Genomic DNA, 12036 nt, shown 5'->3' with positions numbered 1-12036 from the left:
ATTTAGCACGGTTGCAGGATACAATGTCTGTATATGAAACTCAATTTTATTTCTATAAAAGAGCAACAAACAAGTAGAAAATGAAATTGAAAACTATTCATTTACAAGAGCATTCAAAAACATAAAATACAAACAAATTTAATGAAAGGTATGTAAATCTCGACACTGAAAAGTGAAAAACATTAATGAGAGAAATTAAAGAAGACTGAAAATAAATGGAGAAATATATAATGTTCATATATTGGATGAGGTAGTATTGTTAAGATGTCAGTTCTTCCCAAATTGAACTATATATTCAGTGAATATATATGTATATATAGAGAGAAAAATAAACTACTCCAGCCTCACAAAATATACAAAAATTATTGAGGATGAATCACAAACCACAACATAAATGCTAAAACTCTAAGAGTGCCTAGAAAAAAACAGAGTATATTGAACACATACAAAAAATTCAACCATAAAGAAAAAAATTAATAACTTGGACTTCATCAGAATTAAACTCTTTTGCTCATGAGTGAAACTATTAAGAAAATGAATGGGCAAGCCACGAACTGGGAGAAAATATTTGTAAGACATAGATCTGACATACATATTATATATGTAATGCATAGATAAGAATTTATATCTAGAATATATACAAAGAACCATAAACCAATAAAACAAAAAAACCCTGAAAAAACCCAATAAAGAAATGGGCAAAAGATATGAATACACATCTCACAAAAGATGCATGATCAATTAACATGAAAACATGGTCACCACCATTATTCATCAGGGAAAGGCATTTTAAAATTGTAATGTAATATTAAGTCACACTTGTTAAAATATTTAAAATTTAAAAGATGGACGATACCAGACGTGGATAAGAATGTGGGACAACCAGGACTCTCATGAATTTCTGGTGAGAGTATAAAATGGAGCAGCCTCTTAGGAAAAATGTTTGGCAGCTTCTTATGAAGTTAAACATATACTTAACCTATGAACCAGCAATTAGTTATTAACTGGACAGAAATAAAAACATTCATTGAGCCAAACCTAAAAACAATCCAAACATCCATCAACAGGAGAATGGATAAACAAATTATGATATATTCACACTAAAGAATACTTCTTGCAATAAAAAAAGAAAGGAGTACTAATACACGCAACATGGATGAATGCCAAAACCACATTGAACAAAAGAAATCAGGGATCCCTGGGTGGCTCAGCGGTTTAGCGCCTGCCTTCGGCTCAGGGCGTGGTCCTGGAGTCCTGGGATCTAGTCCCGCATCAGGCTCCCTGCAAGGAGCCTGCTTCTCCCTCTGCCTGTGTCTCTGCTTCTCTCTCTCTGTCTCTCATGAATAAATAAATAAAATCTTAAAAAAAAAAGAAAAGAAATCAGATACAAAAGTGAACATATTGTATGATTTCTTTCATTTCAAGTTCAAGAATAGACAAAACTAACCTATGATAGACATCAGAACAATGAGTGCCTGTGGATGTGGGTGAGATTGACTGGAGGGAGCATAAGGGACATTTTGGTGGTGCCAGAAGCATTTTTCATCTTGGTCATTATGTTGGTTTAATGTATATATACATTTACCGAGACTCATTAGATTTTATACATAAGATCTGTTCTCTTTCCATAAATTTTATTTTAATAAAAATGAAAAATGAATGCATCTCAGTTGGAAGTCAGGCTAGGAAAACCAAATGAAAGCAAGTTAATTTATTTTGTTTCTCTGGTATTTGAAACTTTAAAAAATATATCATTTACTCAAATATTTTACGCCATCTATTTTGTACATCCTTCCAATTTTAAGTGGTAAACTATGATTATTCCCCTCCCCCAATAATTTCTATCCTTGGAGGTAGAAGAAGGAAAGAACTATTTCACAGTTTTATAAATATTATAAGAACAAAGAAAGGGGGATGCCTGGGTGGCTCAGTGGTTGAGTGTCTGCTTTCGGGCCAGGGCATGATCCTGGAGCCCTAGGATCGAGTCTCACATCGGGTTCCCCGCATGGACCCTGCTTCTCTCTCTGCCCATGTCTCTGCCTCTCTCTCTCTCTCTCTCACATGAATAAATAAATAAAATCTTAAGAAAAGAACAAAGAAAGAACTGCAAACTATGGCTTTCATTAGTTTACAAGAAGTTGTTTTTTTTTTTTTTTAAAGATTCCATTTATTTATTTTAGAGAGAGGGAGAGAGAGCACGAGTGGTTGGGTGGGGGGAAAGAGAGGGAGAGAGAGAACCTCAAGGAGACCGTGCAGAGCCCGACACAGGGCTCAGTCCCACAACTCTGAGATCATGACCCCAGCTGAAACCAAGAGTGAGGGGGTTAACTGACTGAGCCACCCAGGCGTCCCAAGCGAGTAGTTCTAATTACATGAAGTTTATAGCATCTCTAGTTCTCTACTACTCCTGTCAGCCTTCAAAAAGTCTAAACTTTTTTAAAAAATTCTTTTTAAAGATTTGTTTGAGAGAGAGGAGGGAGAGAGCACAAGTATGGGGAGAGGCAGAGGGAGAGGGAGAAGCAGACTTCCCAGGAGCAAGGAGCCCAATGCGGGACTCGATCCCAGGACCCCAGGATCATGACCTGAGCCAAAGGCAGGTGCTTAACTGACCGATCACCCAGGTGTCTCCAAACGGTCTGTACTTAATGGAACCATGCTTCCTATTTCAATGGAATTGAAGGTCAGGGGAAAAAGTGTATTATGGATGATTTTTAAAAAGCTGGAGTTCTCTCTCTAAACTTTAAAGTTTTTAGAAGTTAGGGATACCTGAGAGAACGCTGAAGTAGGCTTTATTGGAGGAGGTCATTGAGAAAATGTGATGCTGGTTAATCTGCCAAATGGACCAGGCAGTGGGAGGCTCCTCACCTCCTCTCCTGGCCTTGAAAGGTCCATTCCGCTCACTTTCCTATAGCCAGAGCCATTTCAAGGATGCAACCTTGAGAGAGTAATGTGTTGCTGAGACTATTTGTAGGATATTTATGATTTATATGTGATTGAACCCTGTTAAGGCTTCTAGATAAGTGTTTAAGATTCTGGTGATTGAGTGCAGAGATCCAGTTGTCTTGCAACCTCTTGTGATAAACCTTCTAATAAGTTCCTTTGCTTATTAAACCTGCCACTTCCCTAACTTATCCTAAAATGTGTGTTAAAAAGCAGGTATTTTATGATAAAACTGTGTAGTGCATGCTCTGTGAGGAATGCAGAGGAAAACCCAGATTCAGTGATTAGCAATGCCAAAAAATGCAAGTAATTAGCCATCGTTCAAGTAAAGCAGTGCTGCCGTTTCTCTGTCGTGGCTTTTTATACTTTTGTTGCCCCCAAATTCCATTTTATTAGAAACCCATTTTACACCTGGTCAGTCTTGTCTTGTTTTCTCTTTTCTTTTTTTTCCTTTTTTCTTTTTAGTGAGATAGAATCTTAAGCAGGCTCCATACCCAGCACGGAACCTACCCCAAGGTTCGATCCTACAACTCTGAGATCATAACCTGAACTGAAATTGAGTCTGATGCTTAACCGACTGAGCCACGCAGGTGCCCCTCCACCTGATCTTTCTTGACAAGTTTTTTTTTTCCCCCTGTTTTAAACAGTTTCTAAGTAAAATTCTGTATTTCAGGAATAAAACAAAAAACTGCCCCCTCCCAGTCTGGAGGGGCCTGTCCCATTCTTCAGTCTCTCCTTGCCCATCTGGTACAGGGTCAGTTTCAAATTTCACCCAAGAAACTCCTCAGGTCGCAAACCAACAAGCAGGCTGAGATTATGTAAATAAATGCTATGCAGTCTAAAATGAGCTTTTCTTTTAATTTTAAATTTTGCTGCTGCTTCATAGAATTATAAATTATATATTATAGATTGTTATGCTTTTTTTTATTTGTCCAGTTTCTGGAGTCTTGTTTCTTCCTCTTGGTCAGAGGAACCTTTCTAGGTGACTAGGGTGGACTTTGCTGAAAAATGGAACATGGTCAGGATTTCTCTTTCACTCTTGTTTATTGAGTGCTTTTTGTTTATTTACTTTTATTTTTTAAAGAGTTTGTTTATTTATTCATGAAAGACACAGAGAGAGAGAGGCAGAGAGATACAGACAGAGGGAGAAGCAGTCTCCCTGGGGGAAGCTTGATGCGGGACTCATGACCCCCTCAGGTCATGACCTGAGCGGAAGGCAGACGCTCAACCACTGAGTCACCCAGGTGCCCCCGTCAAGTGCTTTTTAAATTCTTTTTTTTTAATTTTTTTTAATTTTTATTTATTTATGATAGTCACAGAGAGAAAGAGAGAGAGTCAGTTCCACAGGCAGAGGGAGAAGCAGGCTCCATGCACCGGGAGCCCGACGTGGGATTCGATCCTGGCTCTCCAGGATCGCGCCCTGGGCCAAAGGCAGACACCAAACCGCTGCGCCACCCAGGGATCCCCGTCAAGTGCTTTTTAAAATCTGATTTCATTTGATAGAAGCATGGCATTACTTAATCTGTGCATTAAGCAGAACATTGCTAAACTGGATAGTGGATAGTGACTCCCCTCCTTTCCTTAAAAAAAAAAAGTGACTATTTTTATAAAAGCAGTTTTAGGCTTACAGAAAAACTATGCAGAAAGTACAGAGAATTCCCATATCCCTTCTTCTCCCTCGCTTCCCCCTATTATTAATACCTTGCTTTGGTATTCTACATTTGTTACAATTGATGAGCCAATATTGATGCATATTGTTACTAACTAAAGTCCATAGTTTAGAGTTTACTCTTGTTGTTGTACATTGTAAGGGTTTTGATAAATATATAAATGTAAATGGCATATATCCACCATTATTGTATCACACAGAATAGTTTTCATGCCCTAAAAATCTTTTGTGATCCCCTTATCGATCTCTTCCCCCCGCAACTCCTGACCACTACTGATCTTTTTACTCTCTCCATAGTTTTGCCTTTTCCAGGATGTTATAAAATTGAATTCGGACAGTATGTAGCTTTTCAAACTGGCTTCTTTCACTTAGCAGTATGCATTTGGGATTCCTTCATGCCTTTAATGGCTTGATGGGTCACTTTATTCATGAGTGATATTCTACTGTATGGATATACCACAGTTTATGTATCCATTCTTCTCGTGAAGGACATCTTGGTCGCTTCCAATCTTAGGCAATTATGAATAAAGCCCCTATAAATATTTGTGTGTAGGTTTTCTTTGTGGTCCTAAGTTTTCAGCTCATTGGGTAAATACTAAGGAGCACAACTGCCTTTCTTTTTTCAAGAAAACTTTTACATCTGTTATTCATATCCTGATAAATTATAATTTCTCTTGTGTAGCTAACTCCGACGCCTATATCCCTCCCAATTTCTTTCCTTTAAAGCCATTTCAATTTCTGTCACATGAATCACAAGAATACCATACACGTTAACAACTTTCTCTTTGAAAAGAGCAAGAAAACGTTTTCAAGTTTATAGGAACTACCCTGATACACCTGATAGTCATTGTTTAGAAGCAGCCTGTGAAATAGTTTGTATGTTGTTTCTGCAGGTGGATGTTAAGTGCTAATAGTTATTCACACCAAAACACACTGCCTTGTCACTTCTGGTTCCTACCGTCATATGCACATGCGTAGTATATGTTTTGCTCTTACTTTTGATGATGGCCCAGCTTGTTTATTCCTATCAAAACCACTGTTAAAATGGAGACAATAATAACTTCATAGTTCACACCCTCTATAAATGTGTGTGATACTGGGAAGATTTCGCAGTCTTTCTGACCTCCAGTGTCCTCATTTGTGAAAAGGACCTTGTTTGTGAATGGCAAGGTGGTGTGGAAGATTGGGGGTGATGTGAGTAAGGCATCTACCTCCTAGATGCCTGGATCACTAGGAACAATCTGTTGATAGTGTGGTAGCAGTGATGACTAATAGCAGCTGTACAAGAAGCAAATATATAACCCAGAAGAATTAGGTGCTCTGTGCTTCAATAGAAAAGTTTTACCTGAAAAGTAATAATGGTGCCCAGCACATAAAACCATGTCTCCCAATAGCCTCCCTTCTCCTAGTGATGTTCACTTATGCTTAAAAACATTCAGAGCTCTCTCCTTACCATTAATGCCTAATTCTTCCGGTGACTTGCCAGCAGGGTTTCCTCCCATCCATCTGTGTACTCTCAGGATCTAAGGATCTAATAAATAAGCATTTATGTTCTTTGTCCATTCCTGGTCCACATCCTATTGTCAGTATGGCTTTCCTCCTGTGCATGCTTATCTGAGACTTCCTATTGATCACACGAAGCTTCACTGCATGCCACAGTCCCTATTTTGTTGCAGTTGCCCCTTCTTTCCTGACTTCTCCAGAATAATTGGTGACTGGCTGTTCATTAGCTCCTACTCATAAACCATGTTTTGTTGTTTTTAATCAACCTAAGCAAGCTCTTGAACTTAGGAGACCATGGCTTCTATTTCGCGTACAGTGCCCTATCACAAGTAGATATTTAATTAATCAATGCATTAGTTAATTTGACTCAATTCCAGAAACTAAAATGGGTATTCGGCCTGTAAAACTGATTTCTGGGCAACTTTAAAATACCAATGATGTTCATTTGTCCCAGAGAGGTTCGGTTTTATCTAGAAGTAAGAATATGGAGTAATAAAATATCTCTGCAAGTCCTTTCTGCATGGGTAGCTCTGTCTTAAGATTTTGCTATCTGGGCAACCCTGGATTTTCTGTGGATTAGCTGAGACTGATCTTTTACATCAGTCACCGGTCTTGATGTCTACCATAGCCATGCTGACTCCATCATCTCCTGAGGGGCTTACACTCAACATTAATAACTGTATTAGCTCAGGTGACATGTAATTAGGAAAGTGAGACTTTTTACAACCAAAAATAATACGAGAGAGTCCACATCCAACTAGAATATAGTCGTGGGTTACTTCTTATTTGTGCTCATATTACTTTCCTCCTCCCCACTAACCCAGCCCAGTGCTTGACAGTCCTTCTATTTGTTGTCCCCCGTGACACTGACAAGGCATTTTGCTGAAGGGGAAGCTTAACAAGGTTAGTAACTTAGTGCAGGTTATTTGTAGGACGCTCATTCCGAGTCTTGAGTCCAAGTGAGTCCAGAAAGCAATGGAATATTCCATATATCCCGCCCCCCCACCCCACGTGACTTCTGCTGCTGGCCAGGGTCTGCTTCTCCTATGAGAAATCAGAGTTGTCTGGCAGGGGCCGGCTAAAATCAGAGAAATCCTGCCTTTAGCTGTTTCAGAAAGTGACCCAGTATCTGAGGAATGATGAGGACATAATTAAATATGAGTGAAAGGCTTGGAGTTCTTCCCATTCTCTCCCAGAATGGGTGTTCACTCACGTGGCTGTTGTTTTTGTGACTCTCGCTTTATCTACATTTTGACTAGCACTTGCAACACTACCTCTGGGCAACTTAAATGGAAGCTTGTTTTCCAGGATGAAGTAAACTGGCAGAAATTTCCATTGTTCATCAAATCTGGTGTAAATGGTTTGCCTGAACCAGATATTTCTGGACCCTGCATGCACTCCTGACAAAATAACTGAGGAGGCAGCTAACGGGTACTTCAAGCTTTTATTTTCTATCCCTGATATGTGAAAAGATTCCCTAAGTTGTCTGAGAAGGAACAGCAGTCAGCTCTGCTGGATTTTCAGTACTTCCCAGATTTTGCACTATTAGCTTATTTTTTCCAACGCGGCTCTATAATAACAACCCACTCCTTTCCCTGCACTCCTGGCCCCTCGTGATGTTTTATTGTGCTCATGCTGAAAGAAAAGGTGTCTGTGCATACTGTTCCTCTTCATTTGGCTTCAGGGATTTCCCTTTGATTTGGAAAGAATAATCTTTCAAATTCCGCTATAAAATATACAGGAGAAAGAAAAAAAAAAAAAAAAAGAAGATAAAGCTCCAGGAATGTGCACTGGTGTTGACATTTTGTCTGAAGATTGCTCATGTGAATGATCAATTACCCTGGGTCTGAACTATCAGCACTGTTGCTCACCACTGATTTGTACGGCTCAGTTTAACTTAGTGTCCATCCTTCAAGGGATTCAAACCCAGCTCCTTTTCAGCAGGTACCTCCAAGACACCAGGAGCGAGTCCACAGCCCCCTCACTGCTCTCTCCCTGGATCTGCCCGGAATATTTATGGTGAGTCGCCAGTTATCTCCTCTCTGGCAGCCGTCCCTGCTTTCCTGCAGTGTGCAATTGCCCACACTCACATTCGCAAACAGAGGCTCACTCAAGTGTCACTAAAGGAGGCAGGAGGTGGAGCTAAAAGGGCTTTAAAAAGGAAAGGGAGTCATTCTACATTGCAAAAAGAGACCCGGTGTTTGGGGACGAATCCTATCTCTGTATTTCTTCCTGCAGCCCCATTAAGGGTTGTGGTCGGAACTTTCCATCACTTTCCTTTCTCTCTCTCTCTGTCTCTGTCTGTCCCTGTCTTTCTCTCTGTCTCTCTCCCTTCCTCCCTCTCTCACTGTGGCCTACACTGCTCTGCCGGTCACAGTGAAGTCAGCGGCAGGCCTCTGGACAGTGGGCCCTGGAACTGCGAAATTTGTCACACGGGTGTCAGGTATTTCTTACTGACTTGCCAAGAACGTAGATGAAGAAATCTTTCCTGAACGTCCCTTTCAGGCTGCAGGCCGCTCTCCGGGGTTGAAGGAGGAAGGACGGGAGGACCACAGCAGAGGAGCAGAGTAAAAGATGCTCCGGGGCTGCAGGCCAACCCAGGGGGACACGCTTGGGGTCAGACGCACCCACTTTGCCCGGGCTATGCTCGAGCAAAGTCAAGTTCTTTTCTGTTGAAAGTTCGAGCCCCCTCAAGATTATGCTGCTCCCCCTTATCATTCTGTGGCCAGTAGTTTTTAAATGTAGTTTTGCTAGTCTCTCAGACCCGGAGAACTGGAACTGTCCCGAAGTCTCTCCCTCAGGAAAGGGGAGCTCTGCTTGTGTGGGTAAGTAATCTCATGAAAAGGAATTCACCTCCTCCCAGAAACTGCCTTCATATATCTGTTCATTCTGTTTTGTATACCTGAGCCTTTTTTTTTTTTTTTTTTTTTGCCTGATTTCTCTCCGAGTGTGCATATTTGCTTACTTTTTGTTATCTAAGGCATGTCTATTTCCTTCCTGGTTGTTACAGAGAATCGGCGACCCAACTATAAAAATTCACAGCTCTCAAACTGTTCTTGTGTGTGTGAGTGATTATGTCTCATTTATAAGTAACTGAGCATTTCTTTTCATGTAAACCTCTGTCTTTATTCTGATGGGAGGAGCAACTACTCATTTAGATCCTCACCTTTATATTGAAACAGATGGATTTTTTTTGGGGGGGGGAACTGTTTCTATAGAAGATATATAAAAAAAAATTCTTTCTTTCTGATGACTTTGTATGAGAACTCAGAAGTTGCTAAAACACCAGGGGAAAATGGGAATGGAATAGAGAACAAACGAGATTCAATCATTTTGCCAGCTACGTTTCAAGCGAAACGTCCTCTCCTCTCTCCCCTCTCCTGCCATTTCTGGAAGTTGCTCTGACGGCAACTTCAGGTTTCGAGTAACAGGTGCATTGAAACTTTGAGCACTGCTAAGAAATGACAATGAGTAAATATGCTACACTCCCTTCCATATTAAACGGGTTTTTCACACAGGAGAAATGGGACTTTTACCAAATGCAAATAACCATCCTATTTAAGGACTTTGCCTAAAAACATCTTTCTCTCTCCCCCTCTCTTCTTCCCTTCTTGCCTTTCCTTTCCCTCTCTTACTGTTAATTTATTTCATTTATTCCTTGGGTGGGTCTCAACATACTGCCCAAACGAGACAGCCATTTCCATTCATTAGAGGGCATAATGTCCTGATGTACCTCTTCTGTCATCCTGATCTTCTAGAAAGGGGTATGGCTCTCAAAAAGAGGTAGAGTGAGGGAAACACAGTCAAGTTTCCAGAAGAGAATCCTCTAGAAGACAGCACAAAATAATAGGACTAAAGAGAACAATTCTGAGTCAAACTGCTGACCTTGGGCTCTTGCCCTGGCTCTCCCATGAAGGAAGTTACGAATGAGGAAATCAGGTGCTCTTGCTCAGAGTCCCAGACCCTGTCTCCAGGCAGTGCTCATTGTAACAAGTGAGCAGAACCCCAGGATGCTTGAAGGAAGGACTGAATTCCTGATCTCCGTGTCTCTGGCACCTAGAACATTTCCATGTTCATAATATGTACTCTATAAATTCTTCCTAAATGAATGAGAAGTCTCTCCCTGACCTGCTAATCACCTAGTCCTAGAGAATAGCTACAAAAAGGGGTTGCAAAAGGCAAAATGACCCCATGAACCTGTTACTCAGCTGTTGGAGCAGAAGTAAGAGTTTTTAGACAGTTATGTCAAGTGGACTGGAGCCTCTCTGGGACGGGAGAATTTTCTGAGAGTAGTTGGCAACTGACCAGAGACAGGCACTGCCATCTGTATGGGATGTGAGGGGAGGTGGTAGGAGCCAGTCAAGAAGCAGAACCAGAGAGAGCAAAAGAATTACAGAAATGAACTGTTACAGGAAGCTTTAGAGTCTCCAGGAACAACCCCATTCCTGCTTGCAAACCAGGCTCTGCCTTGTGCTCCCCGCTGCCCCTGCTGGTGGCTCAGAAGTGTCTTCACTGAGGCTGGTTGCACCAAATAAAAATGAAGCCCAGGGTAGAGACAGTGAGCAGAGCAGGACCGTGTCACAGAGTAGAAGGTTTTAGAAGCAAACACACTTCATTGCAAATCCATTCTACCTATTTAATACTTGAGTAATACTGGAATGCTGCCCCATATTAATACCCCCCCTTCAGGATTGTTGTGGGGATCACATGAGATAACACATAAAACGAACCTAGCATAAAGGCTTGTAGATCATGGTCAATAACTGTCCCCGTGGCTCCTCCATGTCTTGGCTAAAACCCTTTGATCAGATCATACCATGAGACGCCTTATTTGAGTACAATGACATGGCACAGACCTCATAGAAGGTAGAATGTCTGGATGCCACTTTGTGACTCTGCCTCTGCTGCCTCGTTCCTTTCAAGTCACTGGTTTAAACCCCCTACTTTACACTTTACATCTCCTGTTAGCTGATAAATGCCTGGGTCACACCCTGGGCCCCCGTGCATTTCAGAGGATAGTATTTCTTCTCTCTAAATAGATAGAGTGCTATCATCTATTTTTCTCCCAATTAAATTCTTCTTGCCTATTACTTGCCCTTGGCATTGAGCCAGACCACCTCTGGCCAGCAGGAAGAATGCTTTTGGTTTGACAAGATTCAGGTTACTTTATGCAAGGCTGTCATTCACGTGACTGCTAGCCAGGTAAACCACTTGATAACACAGAGTCCGGTTTTCTTCTCATTCCACCCTCCCACCCTTCCTGCCTTTTTTTTTTTTTTTTTAATTGAATGAGTGTTTTATTAGCCTCTATTTGAGCTGAAGTAGGTGAGCAGAGCAATAAGGAAAACTGCTGGCAAGTGGCTTCTGAACTTTCCAGTCTGTTTGCCCTGGAGGAGGAAAATCAATTGAAAAAAGGAACTTTTCCTGTTTGCCATGTATTTTTTATTTGAACTGTATTATTTATTTGAACTTTCTTGGTAAATAAAGGGTGAGGAAGAAGCACCCTGAGACACCTGGCTGTAACAGGAGGGATCCTGGGGTACTATGTTGGCCGACTGGGGAGATCACTCCTAGCAGTAAACAGTGAAAGCCCTGATTTCAGCGGTGGCTAAGGCTTGGTCAGCTTCCCAGTCATGTGCAGAGCAGAGATATTTCAGATCAGAATCTGGTTTGTTTTTTCAGCCAAGGTTATGCAAAAGTTTTTTTTTTTTTTAATTAACTGCAGAGAAATTACTGAAATGATCTTTTATGTATACTGTGTGAATGAAATCACCCCCTCAAGTGCTCACTGGTTTGTGGTCTTTGAAGGGTAGTAGAGTTTAGTGGTAAAATGCTTAAGTTTAGGGGACAACCTGGGTTCAAATCCCAGTTCTGAAGCTTGTGAATCATGTGTCTCATTTTCCTTAGTGCAAAACAGGATTGTT

At 41.0% G+C, this 12036-nt stretch overlaps 1 protein-coding gene across 3 annotated transcripts in view; it reads left to right on the top strand.

Annotated features, from left to right (window-relative positions):
- The first annotated feature begins 8212 nt into the window (after positions 1-8212).
- Positions 8213-12036, top strand: part of EGF (epidermal growth factor) — a 93910-nt gene continuing 90086 nt past the window's right edge. For all 3 annotated transcript variants that reach the window (XM_026017614.2, XM_072755482.1, XM_026017613.2), the window contains exon 1: positions 8213-8937. In XM_026017614.2, the coding sequence (XP_025873399.2) occupies positions 8811-8937 (127 nt within the window). In that variant the 5' untranslated portion in view covers positions 8213-8810. The remainder of the gene's footprint in view (positions 8938-12036) is intronic.

Source organism: Vulpes vulpes, chromosome 4 (genome assembly GCF_048418805.1).
Source record: "Vulpes vulpes isolate BD-2025 chromosome 4, VulVul3, whole genome shotgun sequence".
Lineage (NCBI taxonomy): Eukaryota > Metazoa > Chordata > Mammalia > Carnivora > Canidae > Vulpes > Vulpes vulpes.
The sequence above is the reverse complement of the archived record's forward strand: the minus strand, read 5'-3'. Positions and strand labels throughout refer to the sequence as shown.